The sequence below is a fragment of the Malaclemys terrapin genome, chromosome 21 (genome assembly GCF_027887155.1).
Source record: "Malaclemys terrapin pileata isolate rMalTer1 chromosome 21, rMalTer1.hap1, whole genome shotgun sequence".
In the NCBI taxonomy this organism is placed as follows: Eukaryota; Metazoa; Chordata; order Testudines; family Emydidae; genus Malaclemys; species Malaclemys terrapin.
The window spans coordinates 19,154,576-19,181,223 of NC_071525.1; the positions used below are offsets into that span (position 1 = coordinate 19,154,576).

The 26,648-nt window shown below is 47.3% G+C and overlaps 1 protein-coding gene across 2 annotated transcripts; it reads right to left on the bottom strand.

Annotated features, from left to right (window-relative positions):
* Positions 1–852: 852 nt before the first annotated feature.
* Positions 853–22,365, bottom strand: LOC128827533 (interferon-inducible GTPase 5-like). 2 transcript variants are annotated; one of them, XM_054011470.1, is made up of 3 exons: positions 21,865–22,365; positions 11,366–12,130; positions 853–5,364 (listed from the first exon to the last, which is right to left on the bottom strand). In XM_054011470.1, the coding sequence occupies exons 2-3, from the start codon at positions 12,124–12,126 to the stop codon at positions 4,122–4,124; spliced, it is 2,004 nt and encodes a 667-aa protein (XP_053867445.1). In that variant the 5' UTR covers positions 12,127–12,130; positions 21,865–22,365; the 3' UTR covers positions 853–4,121. The 2 variants fall into 2 exon arrangements, with proteins under 2 accessions (XP_053867445.1, XP_053867446.1); XM_054011471.1 differs by lacking the exon at positions 21,865–22,365 and adding an exon at positions 15,343–15,415.
* Between the last annotated feature and the right edge of the window lie 4,283 nt (positions 22,366–26,648).

Here is a 26,648-nt window from a genome sequence, read left to right on the forward strand (position 1 = left end):
AGCTCCAGGAGGGGAGTGTGATCAACAGAGGCGCAAGGCTGGACTAGGCTGTAAAGACTGAACTCCCTTCTCTCTCCTAGAAGGATTCCTCCAGGACAGGTGGGCGCACAGGGAGGAGGAAGAGAGAGAATGGGGATGGGTGGTTTTTTTTCTTTTGTTTGTTTGTTTTTCTTGAGCCTTTATGGGTCATGTTTTCCAGCTTGTCTCCATATTAACTTTGGGAAAAAATTAAAGCTGAGATTCTCACATCATCACCTGACTCCTGGAGCTGGGACTTTAAGGAAAATGTCAATTATTGCGAGATTTGTGATGAACGCGTGAGAACTGGCAATGCTGTTGCATTTATATTTGCATTGTGTTTCATCTGGTAGCTTCGAGGCAGGGAGAGGGGGCTTCTTGTGTCACTTTGAATCAAATAAATGAATGAAATACAGGGATATATCCAATGTCATCACTGAACATGGGAATTGCCAGATTGGATCAGACCCGAGGGCCATCGAGTGCAGTCTCCTGTCTCTGACCATGGTCAGGGCCAGATGATCGAGAGGAAGGGTAAGAACCCCACAGTACCAGAGGTGAGAGAACCTGTCCCCCTCAACCCATCCCTGCCTTGGTCTCTAAGAGTTAGAGATGGGCTTAAACCCTGACGCTGGAAGTTTAGTGTCCCCACCAATATTTTTCATTATGATTCATTACAACAACTCTGGCTGTTCATGAAATCCAACCTCCTTCCTAGATATAAATATCCAGTACAAATATCCAACCTGCCGGGCTGGAGTCCAAGCATGGATCCAGTTTATGCCCCTTAATTCCTGTTTTCCTAAGAGCAATAAAGCTCAGATGCACAAAGTGTCAGATTAAATTCTACAGCAGTTTATTGAAGGATAAATGCACTTCTCCAAGGTTTGGAATGACCATCAAATCACAAGCAATGAGTACATGGAGCGGTGAGATTGAATCCACGTTGGTTACCGAGTATGGAACATTGAGCAAATCAACAGCGACGGGTTGATACGTAGCATCACATGAACTAATTCTCCTGAGAGCCCGAAACACCCTGTGATTACAAACCCAGCCCCTCAGCTCAGTCTGAGTGGGGTCGGTGGTTCCCGGACACTCAAGCAGATCTAAACTCAGCATCAATCAATCAAATCAGGGATTATACGCATCAGCAGTAGCTCAACCCGCAGCTCAGGGTTGTCAATTACAGAGGTGAGATTCTCATTAATTATTAAGCCTCTGATACAGGTTTAGCAGCCAGATGCTTCCAAACCCTGCTCAGGGTACATCTTCGTTACAGGTTAATAACAGCCTCTGGTTTCAGCACCGTGATCAGAGAACAGAAACTTTAGCCAACCCCAGGGAGAGGCTGGGTAAATGGCTGTAGACAGAAAAACAGATTCTCAGCTGTGTAAATGGGATTGAATCAACAGAGCTACATCCATTCACACCAGGTGGGGATTTGGTCCCAGGGGTTTCTCAGAGAGTCCATTTCAGGCTACATCTGCCCTTTGGAGCTGGGGGTCCAGGTGGCTCTGTACTCAAGATGGCTTGCCTATGTTGCTGTTGCCCAAGCTGGCTTCACTACACTACTGTTTTAGCCTGCTAGCTCCATGAGAGCGAGCGTGAGGATGTCTCTGGGAGCTGGGGATCACACCCCTAGCTCCAAGTGTAGACGGACTCTGACTAGGGCTCTGGGCCGGCCGTCAAAGCAGCAAGAACTGACATCTGGGTCACTGAGCAGGCTACAGCTCCCAGGTTGTGATTGTCTTGCTGCTCGGAATGTGGATGTGACAGACCGTGGAAGGTCTGAACCAAGTTATGTCCGCCATTTTGTATGTCTGTGTCCGCGATACATCAACCATTTTGTTTGCAGGCTTCCATGTTGAATTCTGTTCACCATTGGATTCTGTTCACCTGGGCTGAAATCCAGTTTAATCTTGTTTATGAACAACCTGTTGTGAGGCAATACCGAGACATCTCCAGTGCTGGGAGGGGGCTTAACACCCCGTCGAGCACTAGAACAGAGAGCCGTCGAGATGACAGGCAAGGTCTACTGGCTTTGTAATGACCCTTCATGCTTGGCCCACCCCATGAAACAATGGGGTCGTATGGATCCCTGCGGGGCTGGGGGATGGAGTTTTGCAACCAGAGCACATGGTGGCTGGTTGGTGTCTATGGTTAAGAATTTCCTTTGCCAAAGCCTGTGTGTTTTGCTTCCCTGCCACATATTCCCCAAGAGGTTAAAATACAAGATCAGAGTTTCCACAGTCGTGTTGGAATTGTGAGTCTGCCGACAAACAACGTGGGGCTCTGAGATCTCTCTCAGCCTGGAGGGGGTGGGGGGGGATGATTTAAAAGATAACAGGAAACGTCCTAGGTTTTTGCAGAGCAGATGAGCTGCCGTTAAGCAACATCCCCGATTGCTCCCTCCCTCCTTTTGGGAACCTGACATACAGTAACTCTAAGCTCAGGAAGTCCCAGCACTGGCTTTATGGCAGGTGGCCAGCAGCACCCCACCTCCCAAGGAAGGATCCCAGACAAGAGATCTGGCTCCAGGAGTGGTTTAGGAGCCCCAGAGTGAAAAACTGGTAGACTAGTCCCAGATCTAGCATCCCCTGACCAGCGTGGCTATGCCGACATAACGCTAGTGTAGACGCAGCTATGTTGATGGAAGAAACCATCACTCAGGGAAGTGGGGTTCCTACAGCGATGGAAAAACCCTTTCCTTGTGCATAGGCTGCAACTACATTTCTATGCCAACATAGCTACGGCAATGTAGCTACGCTGATAGACAGTCTCCATAATTTAGACAGCCCCGTAGGCCATGTCTGCACTCTGGGTAGTCCCATACTGCAGCTGTAGCGACATAGTATAGACACTTCCTACATCAACAAAAGGGGGTTTTCCATTGATGTTGTTAATCCTCTCTGAGAGACAGGAGCTAGGTGGACAGAAGAATTCTTCCATCGATCTAGCTGCATCTACACCAGGGGTTAGGTGACCTATCTATGGTGCTCAGGGTCTGGGTGTGACATTTTTCACAGCCCTGTGCAATGTAGCGAGGGTGATCTAATTGTCAAGCCTAGGCCAGGCCGTAGTGGTGCTGAGAATTCACACCTCTGCCCAATGCTCTTAGTGACACAGGAGAGGAGTGTGTGTTTAATACGGTATTTCATCGGACAGTGTCCCCTTAAGCTTTTCCATCCTGGGGAATGATTAACAGACATGGCCAAAGCTGGGAATTTTACCCGTTTGTCTGGTTCCAGCCTGGTTAAAAATCATCTTCTTTTTAAAAGAAAAAACGTAGCTGTTCCCTCCCCTCCCCAAATCCTAGTCAGTCTTTCTCTCATCTGTCACATTACATGTGAGAAGGAAGGAAATGCCACCTCCTCTCTACTCAGATCGAGTCTGCACTAGACCTGGGTTTGGTGTCAGACCTGTTGCTCTTCTGTTTTTTGCCACCTGGGGCGATACAGGTCCGAGAAAGCATGTCTACACTGCATTGTAAGCCTGGGTCTCTGGGACCTGACCTTATGGACTCGGTGTTTCCAAGCCTGCACATGAGCGTCCACATTTCACTGGAAACCTGGGTTTACAAGTGCTGGACCCAGGTCTCAGGGCTGTGCTAGCACGTCCACACTGCACTACGCAGAGCTTCTGATTGGGGTCTGCAGCATGAGTTGTGTCCATACTGGAGAATGACAGGGCTTGGACCTGAGTCTCAGTGGGACTCAGGCTTTGACCCAACCTCCCGGCAGAGTCCTACAACCTGTTCCTGAGTGCTCACTAACCCAAGTCAGTCTGATTTGGCTGTGGAAGGAAGTGGGGCTGAGGATTAAACCCGAGTCGGAGTCCACGCTTAGTGTGCAGTGCGGACAGACCCTAGAGAGACCCACTGAGGAGGGACTGGCTGAGAGAGAGCCAGGAAGCAGGAGCAGCAGGACTGCCAGAGACCCCTGGGAGGAGAGGCTGTGAAAGTCGGCAGTGGAAGGTTGAGCTGAAAAATGGTTTTGTCTCTTGGTTTGTTTACATTTGGGACAATCAAACTGCAGAAAGGAGACCAGGGATGTGGCAGTTTATCCTGGGAAGCTGGGGAGAAGCTCTGCCTTGGGACACTGTTATTGGTTATTCCCTGCTCCCTCCAAAGCCTTTTTCAGGACTCGTTGAGCATCTTCTGCAACTTCATCCAAAAACCTAAGTAACACTTCAGAGGTGACACTGTAAGACTTCTTTGCTGCTATCCCAGTGCCAATCAGTGGTATCAGGCTGATAAAAGATTTAACTCTCATCATAGGTTCCCCTGTAGCCTCTCTGAGCCGCTTCAAAGCCTCTTCTTTTGTTATAGCTTTGGCCAGAGGGGACTTTATAACACACTTCAGCTCATCAGCAGACATCCGAACTTGTTTAGCAAGTGATTCGATGGAATCATCATCCAGGCCAAATGACTTGCAATACTCTCTCATGTTCTCCACCAGGATGTCGACATCACACTTAACTGAGAGAAATGGGAGAGGAACAGCAGCGAGAGCGCACGACTTCAGGGCTTGTTTCCAGATCTGTTCCTGCAGGGCCTTCTTTTTCTCTTTCAAGATTTCTTCAGAGGTGCTGGGCAGGGCACAGATGAGAACATGTCTCTTGTGAATGTTGAGGTCATTTGCAAAAGTCTCCTGCAGTAGGGGAGAATCGTACTTGTGAAAGTCCCATCTTGACACCAGGAAAACCTGTGGGGAGATGATCCCTGCTTTTTGTAGCTGGTCCATGCAGTCACTTCTGATTGCCGCTAGAGTTTTCTCCTTTTTGAAATCTTTTTTTTTTTGTTCATTAGCCAAGTCCACATCCACCTTGGTGCGGACAAAGTAAAACTTCTTCTCCATGCTGTTGATTTCTTTGGCAAGTTTGGTTTCAGCTTCTGTGAAGCGCCCGGCTGCGATGATGATGAAGAAATCATAACGATAAACATTCACATCGGTCAGGTAAGTTTTTGCCGGATATTTCGTTGTTCCGATCCCAGGAAGGTCCCACACAATCACATTTGGGTGAATGGGATGGGGGTAAGCAGTTGGATCCTTTGTTGTTTCTGTCACCCCAGTCTCAGCTGCGCCTCTGTCATCATCGTTCAGGCTCCTTATGGCATTGATGAAAGACGACTTCCCAGAGCCCGAGTTCCCTGTGATGGCGATGTTGAGCGTGGTATTTCTTAACATGTCATCAGACATCTTCACCACAGACATGGCTTCTGAGAAGTTTCCAGCTTTGATAGCGGTCTGGAATTTTGCAGTTTCCTCCTCAGACAGACCGGGCAGTTTACTGCTCCATTTTGAAAAGAAACCATCCCAGTGAGTGTTTGAATCTTCCATTATCCTGGGGAAAAAAAACACAAATTTCAGTCAGGGTTAGGGGTTTTCCCTCCCAACAACTATTTACTAACCCACGGTTAGTAGAGTCAGAGTCATAGAAACAGAGTTGAAGGCCAGAAGAGACCCCCTAGATCACCTAGTCTGACCCCCTGTATGTCGCAGGCCACTCACAGCCCCCAGAACTTGCACACTAAACCCAACTACCAAAGTGAGACCAAAGCATTACCGCCCTCAGGAGACCAAATTATCGCCTGCCACAGGACGGGAGCAAGAGGCACCGAGCTGCACCAGTGCCCGGGGCCCCTGCAGTAGCAAGGAACTGATTAAATGAGAGAGACCCAGCAAAAAGAGACGTCCTTGTATCCATGTAACAGAGTCATTGGGCTGGCAGGAAAGGAACTATTGCTCACAACTTGCAATAAATAAATAAAATAAAGTGTTCAGAATGCCCAAAGGAGAAAGCTTCATTTCTGCGTACATGTGCCACTAGTGGGTGCTGTGCTGGAGGGAGCGGGGAGGGGGCTCTCCCCTGGCAGGCAGGGCTGGCCCTGATGCCCCAGCACATCGTTAGGGGTCCTGTGGTGCCAGGAAAAGCCTGAGAAAAAACTGCAACAGTTCACTTTTAAGTTTCTGAAATCCCAGGAAATCTGCCTTCCCTCCCAGTAACTGAGCAGGGCCTGACCACGTGATTTCACGTCCCTTAAATGTTAATTTCCTTGAGTCTGTGCGTTTGGACTCGGAGAACAGCCTGGAGTAGGGTGACCATATTTCCCCAAAGGAAAACCGGATACCGTGGGGGACTCGCCCGAGCCCACTCTGCATGGAGCTGGCCTGAGCCGCTCACCCAAGCCCCATAACCACACTCACCCGAAACACCCCCCTGCGCGGCTGGCCTCCTGACACCCCTTCACAGACACAGGGGATGGCCTGAGCTGCCTGACATCACAGCTTGTCTGAGCACCGCCCCGCGGGCTGGTATTCTCACTCCCACCATGTTCCTCCACCCCATGTGGACAGGTGAGGGAACTAAGCAGTTGGGAAGAGCAAATGGGACAAATACCCAGTTTTGGAGAAAAAAAATCAGGAAAGTGAGACAGGGCTTTAAAAGGGGACTGTCTTGGCCAAAACTGGGACTTATGGTCTCCCTAGCAGGGAGAAACCTTTGCCCTCCACCCTCTCCCTCCTCCCTTACATAAGAATGGCCACACTGGGTCAGACCAAAGGTCCATCTACCCCAGCTTCTGGCAAAAAGATCATTTATGAATATGTTGAATAGGACTGGTCCCAGAACAGACCCCTGGGGGAGACCACTATTTACCTCTCTCCCTTCTGAAAACTGACCATTTATACCTACCCTTTGTTTCCTGTCTTTTAGGCAGTTAATTATCCACGAGAGGACCTTCCCTTTTATCCCACAACAGCTTACTTGGCTTAATAGCCTTTGGTGAGGGACCTTATCAAAGGCTTTCTGAAAAACAAAGTGCACTATATTCACTGGATCTCCCTTGTCTACATGCTTGTTGATCCCTCCGTGAATTCTCTTAGATTGGTGAGACATGATTTCCCTTTACAAAAAACATCTTGACTCTTCCCCAACAAATTGTGTTCATTTATGGGTCTGATAATTTGGTTCTTTACTATACTTTCAACCAGTTTGCCGGGTGCTGAAGTCAGGCTTACCAGCCTGTAAGTGCTAGGATCACCTCTTGGGCCTTTTTTAAAAAAAATGGCATCACGTTAGCTATCCTCCAAACATCTGGTACAGAAGCTGATTTAAATGATAGTTTACATACCACAGTTAGTAGTTCTGCAATTTCACATTCATGTTCCTTCAGAACTCTTGGGTGAATCCCATCTTTCCCGGGCCTTGTCCAAAACCTCCTCTATTGACACCTCAATCTGGGACAGTTTCTCAGATTTGTCACCCTAAAAGAATGGCTCAGGTTTGGGAATCTCCCTCACATCCTCAGCTGTGAAGACTGAGGTAAAGAATTCATTTAGTTTCTCCACAATGGCCTTATCGTCCTTGAGTGCTCCTTTAGCACCTCGATCAACCAGTGGTCCCACTGGTTGTTTAGCAGCTTCCTGCTTCTGATGTACTTAACATTTTTTTTATGTTATTTTTTGAGTCTTTGGCTAGCTCTTCTTCAAATTCTTTCCTTCCTAATTATATTTTTACCCTTCACTTGTCAGAGTTTATGCTCCTTCCTATTTTCCTCACTAGGATTTAACTTCCACTTTTTAAAGGATGCCTTTTTTTCTCTCACTGCTTCTTTTACTTCGCTGTTTAGCCACGGTGGCTCTTTTTTGACCCTCTTACTATGTTTTTAAATTTGGGGGATACATTTAAGTTGAGCCTCTATTATGGTGTCTTTAAGAAGTTTCCATGCAGCTTGCAGGGATTTCACTTTTGCCGCTGTACCTTTTCATTTCTGTTTCACTAACTTCCTCGTTTTTGTGTTGTTCCCCTTTCTGAAATTAAATGGAGTTTTCCCCGCTGCAAAGATGTTAAATCTAATTATATTATGGTTACTATTACCAAGTGGTCCAGCTATCTTCACCTCTTGGACCAGATCCTGTGCTCCACTTAAGACTAAATCAAGAATTGCCTCTTCCCTTGGGGGTTCCAGGACTAGCTGCTCCAAGAAGCAGTCATTTAAGATATCAAGAAACTTTCTCTCTGCATCCCGTCCTGAGATGACATGTACCCAGTCAATATAGGAATAGTTGAAATCCCCCATTATTACTGAGTTTTTTATTTGTATAGCCTTTCTAATCTCCCTGAGCATTTCACTGTCACTATCACCATCCTGGTCTGGTGGTCGGTAATATATCCCTACTGCTATATTTTTATTATTAGAGCAGGAATTACTATTCTTAGAGATTCTATGGTACAGTTTGGTTCATTTATGATTTTTACTTCATTTGATTCTACGCTTTCTTTCACATATAGTGCCACTTCACCAGCAGCACGACCTGTTCTGTCCCTTTGATATATTTTGTACCCTGGTATTACTGTGTTCCATTGCTTATCCTCATTCCACCAAGTTTCTGTGATGCCTATGTGACAAAGCTCTGACCTTGTCTCAGTGAGTCCCGTGCTTCCTGGCAGATTTCGCTAGTCTCAGAGCCACATAGCCCTTCTCTCCCTAGAGGCAAGGGTCACAGCCTACTGATCCATTTTCATCATAAGCCAGCAAGGGAGGTGAGGATAAGCTACCCTCCCTCACACAGTCTTTGTTGTCTCCCAGTCTCAGTGATTAATCAGGGAGGGGAGTGGGGATCCCAGGCCCGCCATCTACTCGGGGCTCCAGCCCAGGGACCCTAATCATAGCAGCTATGGTAGCTGACTTTTTGGAAACAGGATGAGTACAATTCCCTGGGCCACTTCCCCACAGCGGCCCCCACTTCCTCAATATCTAGTTCACCTTTACCTCAGGGCCTCCTTCCTTGTGCCTGATATGGTTTGTACTGCTCAGTTTCTCCAACAGCGCAGCTTCCTCCTACAGCTCCTGACATGCGCACCCACCTGACTAAGTGTGAGGCTTTTTAACTAGTTCCAGCCAGCCCCTGATTGGCTTCAGGTGTCCCAATCAACCTAGCTGCCTTCCCTGCCTTCTGGAAAGATCTTAATTGGCCCCAGGGGTCTTAATTGACCTGGAACAGCTGCCATTTGCTTATCCTTGTAATGGGGATTTGTTTAGCCTGGGGCTAATATATCTGTCTCCCACTACTTTACTATAGCCATCTGGCTTTGCCCCGTCACACCTATTATATCAATATTCTCATTTAATACGAGGCACTCTAGTTCACCCATCTTATTATGTAGACTCCTATGACTTGTGTATAAGCACTTAAAAAACTTGCCACTTTTTAACTATCTACCATTACATGATGTAATAAAATGGACTCATTTTCATTTGACTGTTTCTTATCAGATCCTACCTATATTTTATCATCTTCCATCCTCTCCTCCTTACTAGAACATAGAGAATCTCCATTAATAGATCCTAGGAATGTCTCTGTCCAAACCACGTGCTCCTCCACACCTGTCGACTTTCCCCCAGCCCTTAGTTTAAAAACTGCTCTACAAACTTTTTAATTTTATGAGCCAGCAACAGAGCCTTTTAAAATTTAATGTCATGCCTTTTGGATTCTGTAGTATCCCTGGAATGTTCCAAAGGCTGACGGATGTTGTGCCAGCAGACCCGCGGAGCACATCTTGCCTGGTCTATGTAGATGGCACCATTGTCATTTGGAAGCTGTTTGTGGAGCACTTGCAGAAGTTGGAAGCTGTGCTGGAGAGGCTACACCAAGCCAAATTAAAGGTGAAATCAGCAAGCTGCAATTTTTCCTGTGACAAAATAAATTACCTGAGGCGTGTGATCTCAGGGGATGTAGCAGGATTGGGGCTCATTTGCAAGCTAGAATGTTTGCAGGCTGCCTGATGTCACAGTAACTGGGGGTGGGGGGGTTCAAGATAACACAGTGGGGCCTTTGATCCTGGGCACAACCCAAATCCTACCCTCAGCAGCTTTCTGAAAACGTTGTGTAATGTTCCACTGGGTATTGTTTGTGTGTGTGAAAAAGACTAGCTGGAGTGCAGACAAGAGAGTGATTCAGGGGCATAGCAAGGAGCCTGAAAGCACAGTGTGGCCCTGAGGAGGCCAGACAATCAGGGTTCAGAGACCCTAAGGGGAGAAAAGGAGGTCTGAAACTCAACTGACTTCTCCCAAAACTGAGAATGTAGCTGTAGAAGCTGAGACTGAGTAAGTTGTGACAGTAATGAGGCCCCGCTTCCAAAAGAATGGGGAGGGACTGTCAGAGCCATCAAGTTCTGCAGAAATAATAGACACCTCTTCAGTTGGGAGCAGACTGAAAGAAAATCAAGGGAGAGAAAAGCCCCTGAGAGATTTGGGAAGATATAAAATTCTTATGTGTTCGTGATGGGAAACTGTCCTTACAGAAGGGCACTGCATATATGTAAATAGCTAAATTTGTATGATCTGTAATCTGTTAAATTATTCCTTTTTTCTCTGTTTGGGATAGGGTATTGGGTGTCACCATCTGAGGTCTCATCAGGAGGATGAACAAAACCAGAGATGGTGGTGGGGTGTTAGGAGCTGGGTGAAACCTTGTAATGGGTTAAGTTAAAGCCTCCTTAAACAAGATATGTGAATGTGCCCTTCTCTTAAGATAGTTGTTAGATAGTCAAGGGACACCTCTGACACAAGGCTTAGTAGAGATGGCCTAGAAACGAGCACTATGTGGCGGCAGGGTTCCACCAGGTATTGTGACCACCTGAGTGTGGGTATGTGAAAAAGACAAGCTGGGTTGCAAACCAGAACACAGACAGACTCAGAGTTAGAGGCAAAAAGCAGGAAAGCTGAGCAGCGATCTGTGAGGTGGGTGTATGACCCTGGAAGAAGCTCGAGAGAAAGAGAGAGCGTTTTTGCATCTGGTGTCGGCTAAAGAGGATTGGAGCTGTACGCTAGTAACCATTCTTTCGTTTCTGGTTTCTCCTGCATTTGGAGAAGCAGGACTTTGGTCATTCCTGGTAAATAAACAAGATTGCTTCAAAGAATATACCAGAAAATACCAGAAAATACCTCATTTTCTGTGCCCAAGTGGGACATCTTGGGAACTTGAACTCTGACTATCTACTTGGGTCACAAAGGGGCAACAGTATCGAGTGAATGTTCTCTGTCTGGAAACCAAATCCTGCCGTGGATGAGGAGTCTGGGCTGTTAATGAAAACTGGGAGTTATTTAAGAAGGGTTATTAGATGGTCTGTGTAAGGAGTATGGGGCTGAATCCTTCCACTTTCACAGCCAACGGGAATTCTGTCTGCCTTCGGGTTCCAGGATTTGGCCCCTCAGATGATACAGGACAGGATGTTTATTTTTGCTGTTTTTTCCCACTTGATATTATTTTAAAACAATTACTAAATGTATAACACTTGCTAAAGCTCTGAACAAGGAACAGACCAAAGGAAGGTTTCTTACCCACTGTCCCTGGTGGCTTCAGTGGCTCTGAACATCTCCATCTTGTGGTTGTAGAATTCCTTTAGCAAAGTCTTCTGCAGCTGTGGAGAATCGTATTTCTGAAATTCCCTACTCGAGACAAGGAAAACCTGTGGGGAGCTCACCCCTACTCTGGACAGGTTGTTGACGCAGTCCTTTCTGATTTTCTTCAGGGTTCTCTCTTCATTGACGCTCTCTTTGCTTTCCTCATTATACAGGTCCAAGTCCACTTTGGAGCGTACAAAGAAAAACTTCTTTCCCATCTTCTTTATCTCCCGGGCCAGCTTGGTGTGGCAGAATCTGCTCCTCTCTGAAGCGATGATGATGAAGACATTGTAGCGGCTGAAGTTCACTTCTTTCAGATAAGTGTCTGGCCGAAAATCTGGGGTCCCAATCGAGGGCAGGTCCCAGACGATCATTATGGGACAGGTGGGATGACAATATGGTACTGGTGCTCTGGTCATTTCCACCGCACGGGGCTCAGCAGCACCTTCGTCTTCGTCTTCCAGGCCCCGGATGGCATTGACCAAAGATGATTTTCCAGATCCCGACTCCCCCGTGACGGCGATATTGAATTCAATGCCTGACAAATTCTTGAGTGTCTGCACCACAGAAGCTGCTTCTAAGAAGTTTCCTGCTTTGATAGCAGCCTCTATCTGTTTAATTTGTTCCACAGACATACCAGGAAGAGTATTTCTATATTCTTTATATAGGTCACCACCAGTACGTTTGAGATCAGCCATCTCCCTGGGAAAAGAAATGGTTACGGTTAGTTTTGTTCTCCCCACAGGATCCGCCAGCACATTGTAACCTGTAGACCAGTATATAAATATCCCAGACATATAACTCATCATACACAAACGTGCAAAGCTGCAAGGAAAGGAGCTTTGGTGACAGACTGAAATAACTAAAATAATCTGCAGAGATTTAGGAATTTTCTGAACTGCCACTTAGCCAGTCAATCCCCAGCCTTTAGAAGTGCATGGGATTGTTCCTTCCTAAGTGCAGGACTCTGCACTTGTCCTTGTTGAACCTCATCAGATTTCTTTTTGCCCAATCCTACAGTTTGTCTAGGTCACTCTTGACCCTCTCCCTACCCTCCAGCATACCTGCCTCTCCCCCCAGCTTTTTGTCATCCGTGAACTTGCTGAGGGTGCAATCCATCTCATCATCCAGATCATTAATGAAGATGTTGAACAAAACCAGCCCCAGGACTGAGCCCTGGGGTGCTCCGCTTCATACTGGCTGCCAACTAGATATTGAACCATTGATCACTACCCATTGAGCCTGACAATCTAGCCAGCTTTCTATCCACCTTATAGTCCATTCATCCAATCTATACTTCTTTAACTTGCTGGCATGAGTACTATCGGAGACCATATCAAAATCTTTGCTAAAGTCAAGTTATATTATGTCCACCCCTTTCCCCATATCCACAGAGCCAGTTATCTCAGCATAGAAGGCAATCAGGTTGGTCAAGCATGACATGCCCTTGGTGAATCCATGTTCACTGTTCCTGATCACCTTCCTTTCCTCCAAGTGCTTCAAAACGGATTCCTTGAGGACCCGCTCCATGATTTTTCAGGTACTGAGGTGAGGCTGACTGGTCTGTAGTTCTCCAGATTTTCCTTCTTCCATTTTTTAAAGATGGGCACTACATTTGCCTTTTTCCAACCACATGGGACCTCCACGAGTTTTCAAAGATAATGGCCAATGGCTCTGCAATCACATCAGCCAACTCCCTCAGCACCCTTGGATGCAGCACATCCAGCCCCGTGGACCTGTGCATGTCCAGCTTTTCTAAGTTGTCCTTAACCTGTTCTTTTCCTACTGAGGGCTGCTCACCTCCTCCCCATGCTGTGATGCCCAGGGCAGCAGTCTGGGAGCTGACCTTGTCTGTGAAGACTGAGGCAAAAAAGCATTTATTACTTCAGCTTTTTCCACATCATCTGTCACTAGGTAGCCTCCCTCATTCAGTAAGGGGCCCACACTTTCCCTGAGCACCTTCTTGTTGCAATCATACCTGTAGAAACCCTTCTTGTTACCCTTCACATCCCTTGCTCGCTGCAACTTCAGTTGTGCCATGGCTTTCCTGATTACATCCCTCCATGCTTGAGCAATATTTTTGTAATCCTCCCTAGTCACTGTGCAAGTTTCTACTTCTTGTAAGCTTCCTTTTTATGTTTAAGCTCACCGAAGATTTCACTGTTAAGCCAAGATGGTCACCTGCCATATTTACTATTCTTTCTGCACATCGGGATGGTTTGTTCCTGCGCCCTCAATAAGGCTTCTTGAAAATACAGCCAGTTCTTCTGGACTCCTTTCCCTCTCATATTAGCTTCCCAGGGGATCCTGCCAATTAGGTCCCTAAGGGAGTCAAAGTCTGCGTTTCTGAAGTCCAGGATCCATATTTTGCTACTCTCCTTTCTTCCTTTTGTCAGGATCCTGAACTCAACCATCTCATGGTCACTGCCTCTCAGGTTGCCACCCACTGCTACTTCCCCTACCAATTCTTCCCTGTTTGTGAGCAGCAGGTGAAGAGGAGCACGGCCCCTAGTTGGTTCCTCCAGCACTTGCACAAGGAAGTTGTCCCCAAGACTCTCCAAAAATTTTCTGGATTGTCTGTGCACTGCTGTATTGCTCTCCCAGCAGACATAAGGTTGATTGAAATCCCCCATTAGAACCAGGGCCTGTAATCTGGAAACTTCTGTTAGTTGTCTGAAAAAACTCTCGTCTACCTCATCCTCCTGGTCTGGTGTCTATTGCAGACACCCACCACGACACCAGTTAGGTAGTTACGTAGCGCTGGTCTTTTCCCACTGGAAAAGGGGGTGAAAAAGTAGGGAAAACTGACAGACTGTGGGGGAAATACACCTCCTCTCCCTTCCTTTTGCTTTTTACAACTGGAAAAAAAGGTAAAAAGTAAAAAGTGAGAGAAAACTGGGTAATGGGTTGAGACAACAATTGAAAATAGAATAATAAAGCTCTTGGGAGATCGTGCTGTGACAGGGTCTATCCAGCACGGATTCTGCCAAGGGAAATCATGTCTCCCAGATAACAGCCACCAGGAACACTGTACAGGGCTTGTTTGCGCACACTGAGATGCAGCCACCTCTGAAGAGGGGCAGTGAGATTAAAGCAGATTTCCCTGCTCAGTGGGATAGGAAGAGGGGGGCTGTTTCCATACATAAGGGTAACACAGGGTGGGCACTACTAGCCTTGTAGGGTCTCCAATAGGAGTACGACATCAAGAAAATCTCCAAAGCGGGAATATGGCTTAAGTTTATGATTGTTACCTGAATCTCTGCGATCCTGTATCACTCTTGTAAAAGTTATGTGCAGAAGAACCAGCCAGGAAGGCACAGGTAAACAACTCCAAAGCTGTATAACCCTCAGGAAGAGTTGCATAAACCGGTTCAGACTGGGTCCAAGAGTCCCAAGAGGGTTTTTTGCTTGGTATAAAAGGCTGAGCTAAAACTGACAAGGGGCCTTGATTCAACCAATGGACGTGATCCTTTGACCAGGGCATAGGCTGAGACCAGCACAGAATCACATCAATGTCCGGCTGGAAAGGACCTCACGAGGTCATCCAGTGCTGTCCCCGCGCTGGGTCAGGACCAAGCAAAACTAGAGCAGCCCTGAGAGGGGTTTGTCCAGCCTGGTCTTAAAAACCTCCCGTGATAGTGATCCCACAACCCCCTTTAGAAACAGATTCCAGAGCTTAACTGTCCTTATTTCGTTACAAAGTTATTCCTAATATGAACCTTATATCTCCTTTCCTGCAGGTAAGCCCTTTGCATTTTGTCCTGACTTCAGTGGCCATGGGGAACAATTGATCCCAGTCCCCTTCATAACAGCCCTTTAATATTAGCCTATTCCACTCAACTCACCCCAGACTTGCAAAATGTTCCCAGCCTTTTAGCCCTGCCCCGAGGAGTTGAGATGTTGCTGTCACTTACCCCTCAGTGAGCCGTGGAGACCACGGTCCCTACGCCACCAGACCGCTGACAATCCCCACGGCAAGAAGGCCCCGTGCATGACTACTGTTGCAGGCTACCAAGCTCAGCGCTGGATTTCTCAGGGTACGTCCATCCCTCCTCTCACCTCACAGCAACAGCACAGCCCCCCTGCTCCAGCGACTCCATCCTTCCTTCAGCCCGGCTCCACCTGCCCCAGCAAATGAGGTATGTGCAGATGGGTGCTGGAATTCAAAACTGGAATTCAGCGCAAACAACGACATTCTTTTCAGTTTCTGGCACCACCCTTGCTCAACCAGTTCCAGGGGGTACTGCCAGTTTCAGGGAGGCTGTTAAGGTGGCTACCGATCTCCTAGCCCCTGTGTTCACACCCCACAGTCCACACGGTTCAGCTCTGACCTGCCACATGACCTACTGCCGTGGTCAGAGGCCTCCATTGTTTGCAGCTGTCTCTTCTACAGCGAAGAGGGTTAATTGCTGTCTTCATCGAGCCTGAAAGCGAGTGCTGGGCTTTGATGGGGAGCCCTGGCTCCCATCCTCCCTGTTCTAACCACTAAACTCCACTCCCCTTTGTACACAACCCGCCGGTGTCTGGCTTCCATTGTCGTACTGGGGATGGACTGCTGTCATCGATATTCAGGGTGAAAGCTGGATCGATGCTATGAAATCCATGGCCAACTGCTGCAAGGAGTGGATCAATTTGGGTATCATTCAAAAGCCTTTTGTCCCACGGACAGAATGGTGGTAACCCTGAGAAACCTCTAGAATAATTATTTGTAGCCAGGGCCAGCTCCAGCATTTCTGCTGCCCCAAGCAAAAAAAAAAAAAAAAAAAGCCGCGATCGCAATCACGATCGGCGACAGCAATTGGGAGTGAGGGACCTGCCGCCCCCGAATTGCCGCAGGTGCCACCCGTCTCCCTTGGCTGCCCCAAGCACCTGCTAGTTAAGCTGGTGCCTGGAGCCAGCCCTGTTTGTAGCCTCATAGAATCATCGAAGTAGGACTGGAATGGACGTCGCTTGGTCATCTAGTCCTGACCTTCGCGCTGAGGCAGGAATAAGGATTATCTAGAGCAGCGATTCTCAAACTTTTTGTATTGGCAACCCCTTTCACAAAGCCAGCCCCTTGTAAATTCAAAACACATTTTTCTATTAACATGATTTTAAATGCTAAATTTATAACCCCATTGTTTAAAATTAATTTACCTTTTCTCACCACTTTTAAGTTAAAACTGTGGTGGAAAAAGTCACCCACGCATTGATTTTTAGTTCACAGACTCAAGCCAGAGGCCAGTTTATTGCAATGCATACCAACGCGTTGGGGTAGCAGTCCGAAAACTACCACACCTAGCACAGCACACAGGCTGCTTTTATTCCGTCAAACCGCAAGCATAGTACAAATAATATGTCATTTATGCGAAAATAAGAGTAGGGGTCTGTCCCTCTTTCCTGGTAGCTTCCTCATTATTTACGAGAATTGGGTGCCTATTGGGTGGGGGTTTTCTTGGTGGTTTTCTGACATGGGTGGTACTTGGCACCAGTTGGAGTGTTGTTCTTGTCAAGGTACATATTGTTTTTTTCCGGGGTTTTACGGTTAAGGGCATAGGGGTTTATTACAGGACGCCCAAAGATGATATATGATTGGCTGGTTGGCAGATAGCTGGAACTATAGGAGAAGTTGGCCTTTACTAGAAGCAATTTCTTCATATAAGCTGTTATTATGTTTCTTCAACAAGCAGTTATCATGTTTTTCATCAACAAGCAGTTATCATGTTGCTAAGGCCTTTTGCATTGTTTCCTTCCCCTTCCTCCTCTGGTCATAGCCCATGACCGTATTTGGCAGGGAATTGTACATCTTAGTTTTGTTCAGGTTCTGGCCTGTACTGTTCTATGTAAAGGCCGTCTGTATAGTCAGCTTCTGTCAGAGGGCCTGAATTTGGGCCTTCGGTGTTACTTTGGCTGTCATAAAGAAGGCCACCTAGTTCTTTTTTCCCACAATTTCCCTCCTCTGATGCCGTGTAGGCATCACCAAGATTCATTTTTGCTGGACACGGCTGAGGATCGTGAACTGGCCAGCTTGGGAGTGCCGAGATTGGTGCTGGCCTGTTTAAGGGAGTTAATGCTAGGGGTACTGACGCTAAGTGGGCCTACAACCTTCGCCCCATCCCCCATTGCATACCTTACCTCCCTGAAACCAGCTTTATTTTTTTCGGGCTGGGTGATGGGGAAGAGCAGTGTCTGAGAAAGGGGCGGGGGTCTTTAGACAGAAAACAAAGGACATTAGTTTAGTGCAAAGCATAGTAGTGCGGTAGCACTGACTATAAATTGGTTACATGCATTCTTTTTACGGACCTGGTAGGATTCGGTATGTGGGAGCCCACATCCCTTCAACCGGCCTGTATGCTTGGAAGGAACACTGCAAACGATTGCCCTTTTACCCAGAAAAATTTTAAGTATGTCTTTATGACAACAGATTAGATGGTACTTTTGAGGTGTCTATAAGGGCAGTAGGCCACACCTGATGTTCAAGATTGCTTCGAACGGCCGTGAGCTGGTCATTTAGAAAATTTCGAACTTTTGAACATGTCAGATCCCACTGCAATGCCTTTTTTTAAACTTGCTGATACTTAATACAATTTTTGTTAGAAGTTTCTGGGTTATTGCACTAAGGGCGGAGATAATATGTCATTTGAAAACTGGATAAGGACAGCGTGAACTTAATGGTTCCTAATGTGGCATTAATTACAGTTTATCAGTGTTCCAACACACTAACACATTTTTCCCTGTGAAGAATTATAACACATTTGTTGGCTAAACACCTTTACAAAGGGCAGAGAGGCACTAATATTAATGGTATAAGTAGGGGTATATTGCAATATGATACAGGCTAAATAGGAGGCTACTAATTGGCTAAGATTTAGAAAAATATGACTTTTCCCCTCCTCACCCCAAATTCGTTAAGGAGGAGAGGCTGAGAGATATTAAAAGTTTCATCTTCAGGTAGTTTTGGCTAGCTTCCGCAAGCTATTCTTCGAGATTTCGTAGTCTTAGTTCACTTAGCGGTCCGGCAATGAGGCTGCAAGGGAGGGGTTACCAGCACAATCACCTTGCTTGGTTGGAGGCTTTATTATGTCCTCGGGTGGCGAAGTTGTTTTCTTAGTAAGATCCGAAGGCTCAGTGGGTTTGTCAGCAGACAAAGGAGAGGTTACCAGCCCTTTACCTTGTTCTTCACTTCTGCTGTTCAGAAGGAACAACAACGCCAGAAGGAAAGATCAGTCGAAGAGCCATTTCAATGAGAAACATGGGCCGGTAGTCAATTCTCAGTACTTTATAGCGGTGCTGATAATTAACAGGACTTAATAAGAGTCCCTTAGCATGGGGCCAGGGCAGTTCTTTGCTGATGGACCTCTATGTAGACCCAGTCTCCTGGTTTCAGTGAGTGGCAGGACTGCTGTATATAAAAAGACTAACACATTTCGTTAGTGCCTGACTATTGTGTAATTTATTAAACGACTGTTTATTTGAGCCAGGGCCAGCAGGGCACTGCCGGTAGTCGCATCGGGCGATTCTGTTAGAAATTTATGAGAGCTGAGTTCAGTCTTTTGATTTAGAGTGGTCTTTAAAAGGCATTTGGCCATATTGATAAAGCTGCACACAACTTGCTACAATTTGTTTAGGTTTGCCAAGTTGTGGCACAAAATTCCTAAACCAAGCTCCACAACAGCTCCGGCAAACCAAGAAACACCTTTGCCCAAACTGTTGCAGCAACTCGTCCAAAAACCCTTCCCATTTTCCTGCCTTTGTCTGCCCTGCTGCAGCCACAACTTTGGTGTTATTTAAAACAATTTAAATGTTGTAAAGCATTAAGTTACTTTAAGGATTAAATGCTCAATACCAACCTTAAACAACACTCGTTTACTTTGTTTGACAAAAGTATTTTTTGGTTTTACCACCCCAAAGCAACACCAATTTATTTTAAACTTATAAAACAAAGATTGTACACACCAGGAGTGTTTTTTTAGCAAATTTGAATAACTTGTTTATAGTTAAATGATTTCACTTAAATAATCCTTTGCCTGGATTCCTTACAGACACTCCCAAAAGAATGGCTTCAAAGAAATCAAGAATTTTTTATAATCATAGAATCATAGACTCTCAGGGTTGGAAGGGACCTCAGGAGGTGTCTAGTCCAACCCCCTGCTCAAAGCAGGACCAATCCCCAACTAAATCATCCCAGCCAAGGCTTTGTGAAGCTGGGCCTTAAAAACCTCCAAGGAAGGAGATTCCACCACCTCCCTAGGTAACGCATTCCAGTGCTTCACCACCCTCCTAGTGAAAAAGTTTTTCCTAATATCCAACCTGGACCTCCCCCACTGCAACTTGAGACCATTACTCCTTGTTCTGTCATCTACCACCACTGAGAACAGCCGAGCTCCATCCTCTTTGGAACCCCCCTTCAGGTAGTTGAAGGCTGCTATCAAATCCCCCCCTCATTCTTCTCTTCTGGAGACTAAACAATCCCAGTTCCCTCAGCCTCTCCTCATAAGTCATGTGCTCCAGACCCCTAATCATTTTTGTTGCCCTCCGCTGGACTCTTTCCAATTTTTCCACATCCTTCTTGTAGTGTGGGGCCCAAAACTGGACACAGTACTCCAGATGAGGCCTCACCAATGTCGAATAAAGGGGAGCGATCACATTCCTCGATCTGCTGGCAATGCCCCTACTTATACAGCCCAAAATGCCGTTAGCCTTCTTGGCAACAAGAGCACACTGTTGACTCATATCCAGCTTCTCGTCCACTGTGACCCCTAGGTCCTTTTCTGCAGAACAGCTACCTAGCCATTCGGTCCCTAGTCTGTAGCAGTGCATGGGATTCTTCCGTCCTAAGTGCAGGACTCTGCACTTGTCCTTGTTGAACCTCATCAGGTTTTTTTTGGCCCAATCCTCTAATTTGTCTAGGTCCCTCTGTATCCGATCCCTACCCTCTAGTGTATCTACCATGCCTCCTAGTTTAGTGTCATCTGCAAACTTGCTGAGAGTGCACTCCACACCATCCTCCAGATCATTAATAAAGATATTAAACAAAACCGGCCCCAGGACCGACCCTTGGGGCACTCCGCTTGAAACCGGCTGCCAACTAGACATGTAGCCGTTGATCACTACCCGTTTCGCCCGACAATCTAGCCAGCTTTCTATCCACCTTACAGTCCATTCATCCAGCCCATACTTCTTTTAACATTTACGTAGTGTTACTGCTTAATTTTTTTCAGTAACTACAGAATTAACTTTTTTACTTTCTTTCTTTTAACTTCCTTAAACTGCGGCTGCCTGCTTGTCTGGGCCCGATCCTTTTTTCTTGCTGGTTCACTTTTTTTTTCCATGGGCACAGGCATTATTTTACTACCAATTCAACAAGGAGGGTGGGCTTTTTGGCTAACCCCCCTTTTATTTATTTATACTTTTTAGCTAAATTAAGGAGGTGATTAATTTCTGCCTAGATCTATTTTGCTTGATATATATATATATATGACGACACCTACTACTCCTACCAAACCATTACTTAAAACATTACTGCAATAAGCTCAGGCCTCTCTCTTCGGCGAGACCTCCTATCCTAGACCTCCTTTTCAGGTGTGGTCAACACCTCAACAGTCACACCAATAGGAAGGGCTTTACAAGGGTGGTCCTCGCACACACCGCTTTCGGCAAAAGGGCACCGGCCCGTCTTCACGAGAACGGGATAGGAGACCCATTGTCTCCGGTACGGCGGGCGATTTCCTGGGACTCCCCCTCTCTCTGAGCAAGGGGAGGGAGCCCATGGCTCCAAGAGGAAGATCTGGGTAAGGTTTCGTCCATAGGTCAGTCACACAGAGGGTTAGGAAAGGCACGGTCCCCACACACCCCTCCTCTGGCAGAGAGCACTGGCTCGTCTTCAAGAGAACAGGATGGGATACTCTACTGCCTGGGAGTTCGTGGGTGGTTTCCCAGGGCCTCCTCACTCTCCGAGCAAGGAGGGGCTTCTTGGCACTTCAAGGGAAACAGAGGTAGGGTCACCTCATGGCCCACAATCACACAGCACACCTAATTCGGGATCTCTGTTACGGCATCTCTCACCACTACCAGCCTATTGCTGGTGGGAGCCCTGCCACCCCCTCGGCTGCTCCGGGACTCCCTGGATGTCCGGCCTACTCACGGTAGGATCCAGGGATTCCTTGGATTTCTGCCCTACCCACGGTAGGATCCACTTTTTCCCGGGGTCACCCAGCAGCCGGTCAATCGTCCTCCGGGGGGACCAGTCCCCGAAGGCCGAGCCACACGAAGCTAACTAACACAAAACACACAAAACCCAACAGAAACAAGTTACAAAACGGACACACACAAAACGAACAGGGATCAGGCAAATGAGTCTAGCCTCAAAAGGTTCAGATCACAGCGCACCCTTACCTGAACCTAGAGCCTATGGGCAGCTCCCCACCGAAGCCCAAATAGAGAGAAGGGTCATTTACCTGGCACCTGGGATCGGTGTGGAAGCAGCCCACGGTCCTCCAGTCCGGTGGGAAAAGTCGTGGAAAAAGTCACCCACACATTGATTTTAGTTTACAGATTCAAGCCTGAGGCCAGTTTATTGCAATGCATACCAACGCATTGGGGTAGCAGTCCGAAAACTACCACACCTAGCACAGCACACATTGCTTTTATTCTGTCAAACGGCAAGCATAGTACAAATAATACGTCATTTATGCGAAAATAAGAGTAGGGGTCTGTCCCTATTTCCCGGTAGCTTCCTCATTATTTACGAGAATTGGGCGCCTATTGGGTGGGGGTTTTCTTGGTGGTTTTCTGACATGGGTGGTACTTGGCACCAGTTGGAGTGTTGTTCTTGTCAAGGAACATATTGTTTTTTTCCGGGGTTTTACGGTTAAGGGCATAGGGGTTTATTACAGGACACCCAAAGATGATATATGATTGGCTGGTTGGCAGATAGCTGGAACTATAGGAGAAGTTGGCCTTTACTAGAAGCAATTTCTTCATATAAGCTGTTATTATGTTTCTTCAACAAGCAGTTATCATGTATTTCATCAACAAGCAGTTATTCTGTTGCTAAGGCCTTTTGCATTGCTTCCTTCCCCTTCCTCCTCTGGCCATAGCCCATGACCGTATTTGGCAGGGAATTTTACATCTTAGTTTTGTTCAGGTTCTGGCCTGTGCTGTTCTATGTAAAGGCCGTCTGTATAGTCAGCTTCTGTCAGAGGGCCTGAATTGGGCCTTCGGTGTTATTTTGGCTGTCATAAAGAAGGCCACCTAGTTCTTTTTTCCCACAAGACTAAAACACATTTTTATAGAATTATTGTTTTTTCCCCAGTAGTTACTGTTTAATACTGGGGTTGCGAAGAAGCATTGTCAGTGTCGCTTTTCACGGCAGACATAGCGCTCCATTGCCACCCTTACTTCTGCGCTGCTGCTGGCGACAGCGCTGCCTTCAGAGCTGGGCAGCTTGTGACCCCCCACGTTATAATCTACGACCCCCCCCCCCCGACAGGTCACAACCCCCCCGCCCAATTTGAGAAGCTGTGATCTAGACCATCCCTAACAGGTGTTTGTCTAATCTGCTCTTAAAAACCTCCAATGACCGAGATTCCACAAGTCCCTAGGGAATTTGTTCCAGTGTTTAACCTCACAGTTAGGAAGTTTTTCCTAATGTCTAAATGTTCCTTGTTTCAATTTAAGCCATTGCTTCTTGTCCTGTCCTCGGTGGCTCAGTAGAGCAATTTCTCACCCTGCTATTTATAACAGCCTTTTATGTACTTGAAGATTTATCGGGTCCCCCCTCAATCTTCTCTTCTCCAGACTAAACAAACCCAGTTTTTTCAGTCTTTCCTCAAAGGGCATTAATATTTTTTGTTGCTCTCCTCTAGATTTTCTCCAATTTGTCCACATCTTTCCCAAAGTGTGGTGCCAAAAACTGGATACAGTCCTCCAGCTGAAGCCTTATCTGTGCTGAGTAGAGTGGAAACCACTCCTGCTAATGCATCTCAGAATGATGTTCCCTTTTTGTTTTGCAAGAGTATGACATTGTTGACCCGTATTTAGCTTGTGATCTGCTATAACCCCAGACCCTCTTCTGCAGTTCTTCTTCCAAGGTAGTCATTTCCTATTTTGTATGTGCACAATTGATTATTCTTTGCTAGGGTATGTCTACACTACCCACCGGATCAGCGGGTAGTGATTGATCTATTGGGGATCGATTTATCACCTAGACCCACGAGAGGCGCAAGCGGAGTCGACGGGGGAGCGGCAGCGCTCGACTCAGCGCCGTGCACATCCTGCGGTAAGTAGACCTAAATATGTCGACTTCAGCTACGCTATTCTCATAGCCGAAGTTGCGTATCTTAGGTCGATCCCCCCCCACCTAGTGTAGACCAGGACTAAGAGTGGTACTTTGCATTTGTCCTTATTGAATTCCATCCCGTTTATTTCCGACCATTTCTCCAGTTTGTCCAGATCATTTTGAATTTTAATCCTATCCTCCAAAGCACTTGCAACCCCTCCCAGCTTCGTATTGTTCACAAACTTTATAAGTATGGTCTCTATGCCATTATCTAAATCATTGATGAAGATATTGAATAGTCCCAGATCCAAAACAGATCCCTATGGGATCCCACTTGATATGATCTTCCAGCTTGACAATGAACAATTGATAACTAATCTCTGAGTACGGTATTCCAGCCAGTTGTACATCCACCTTATAATAGGTTCCTCTGGGCTGTATTTCCCTAATTTGCTTCTGAGGAAGTCATGTGAGATGGTATCAAAAGCCTGTATATTCGAAGAAATGTTTAAAAATCAATGTTGATTTAATTATACTTTAACAGGGCAAGTCAAACATGCAGCCCTCACATATTTAAATGGTGGCCCTCGGCTGGCAGTGCGGTGTTAGCAGTTAACGCTCAGAACACGGGACCTGCTGAGTGTCTGTAATGTTACAGATCACTGCCTGTGGAGAGAGAGCTTCAAACTGGTTTGTCATCACCAGTAAAACAGAAACGGTTCAGTGGTGCAGATTATCAGCTTTGTGTATTATGCCAAAAGAGAAAGTGCTTGAGATGTCAGCATCCAGCCAGAAATAACCGGCCAGATGCTGGAAATTACTGGACTCCATCCACAAATGGTATAGACACAGTTACATAACATACATGTAACATAAGACTGCCTGGCCGATTTCTGAGCTAGGAAACTGCCCGCTGTTGTTTATTTATACCGTGTCCAGAGAAACTGGCTTTTGTACACACCTGCAAATTATCCCCCTTCACTCCTACCTTCACAATCTCCTTTGCCATGTGCCTACAGACAGCCTGACAATGGTTAGGGAGCAGGGGCGCACCCTCCCACCCCCCCGTCTCTCATGCTGACTGGCGTTGTGTGAATAATTGATTGCTCAGTTTGCTGATGGCTCAGAAAAAGATCTAAAGGAAACATTGAAACTTCTTTGGCATTTGTAGGGGGTTTGGGGGGTGACTGAAACAATTCTCTGAAATCCACGTGTGTTCATTAATTGTTTCAGTCAAACTCATTTGTCGACAAAGAACATTTTGGCCAAAACATTACACCCAGCGCTAATGCTGACCGATATCGTCTTATCGTTTCCTTGGGCTCTTCTGTCTGTCTCCATCCGTCATCGCTTATCTTATACTCAGATTGTCACGGCTCTTCGAGGCAGGGACCAAATTTTTATCCTGTGTTTGTGCAGCAAAATCCAAGAAGGGGTGGAGTGGGGGCAGGGCCTGGGGCAGAGCCGAGGGTTGAGCACCCCCCGGCATATTAGAATTTCGGCGCCTCTGGTGGGGATGGGGGAAGGGGGGTTCTGGGAATTGGGTCCCCTGGGTTACTTCTGTAGTGAGGGCAGTGGGGTCAGTGGACTAGAGCGTTGGGGACCAGGGGTCAGGATTTCTAGGTTCCAGCTCTGAGAGGCCAGTTGGGTCTAGCAGTTACAGCAGGAGGGTAGCTGGGAATCAGGACTCCTGGGTTCCACAGAGAGGAGACTATCGTCTAGTGGTTATAGCGGGGGGAGGGGAAAGATGGACCCTTGATCTGATCCAGCCTGGCTGCTCTCATGTTCTTCTGAAGCCAGAATGTGATCCTCTAGTCTGAGCTCTTGTATAGCATGGGACATAGAACTGTCCGAATTAATTCCTGTTTGAACTGGAGCAGATCTTTTAGGAAGAAGACACTTCCCCTCACTGAGCCCTGGGATCCCCCCAGCTGCTTCCCCTGGACCCCTCTCACATAGGCGCCAACTTTCTCCGGCGCCGGTGGGTGCCCATGCCCCCCACCCCTTTCCCCACCACGACTCCACCCTTTCCCCGCCCCTGGCCCCGCCCCCATTCCAACCCCATCCCCAAAGTCCCCGCCCTAACTCCGTCCCCTCCCTGTCCCTATTGGATCCCTTCCCCAAATCCCCGCCCTGGCCCCGCCTCTTCCCCAGCGTGCCGTGTTCTCCCTCCTCCCCCCTCCCTCCCTGCCCCACGAATCAGCTGTTTCACAGTGCAAGCGCTGGGAGGGAGGGGGGAGAAAGTCTCAGGACCTGTGTGGGGAGATGCAATCCAGCCCAGCCTGGGGTGAAGAGCTCAGTGAGGATGTTGCAGGGGAGACACTGGCCCCCTGAGTCTCTTTCGTGCACTAAACATCTCTGCTTGGGCTCTGCGGGAGCCTGGTTCTGGGGTTTCACGGGAAGCTGCTCTCATTGTTTCCATCCTGGTGGACGTGACTCCATTCGAACCAGCCGCCTCTCTGCATGTTCCTGTGGATGTTGTCTCTAGGCTGTTCCCTCCTGCCCAGCCGCGGCATTGCAGGGGACATTGCCATTTCCTCGGCCGCGACGGTCAGTCTCAGCTGGTCCCTTCTCTGGGCTGCCTCGTTGGGTATTCTGTGGCCAAGTCACACAACAGCCCAGCCCCTCTTCCAGAGTCCAGCTGTAAACAAAAACAAGGTCCTTTGCCCTGCCTGGGCTCAGTTCTGAACAAAAAGCTTCTTTCACCCCTCCAGGGGCTTGAATCTAGAGTTCAGCCCCTCTCCCTTGGCAGGGTATTGACACCCCACCCCCAGCATTTCCCAGACCAAGTACCACCTAAACCAACCTTCTGCCCATCCTGGGCTTCTACCTCCTTCCCTGGTCTTCACAGGCCCTTGTCCTCTCCTCTCTAAGGCCTCTCCCCAGGAGCTGCACCTGTTCCTGTAGCTCTGTTTTCTCACCTCAGCCAACCCCAGCGACCGGCCCTTCCTCCAGGCCTTT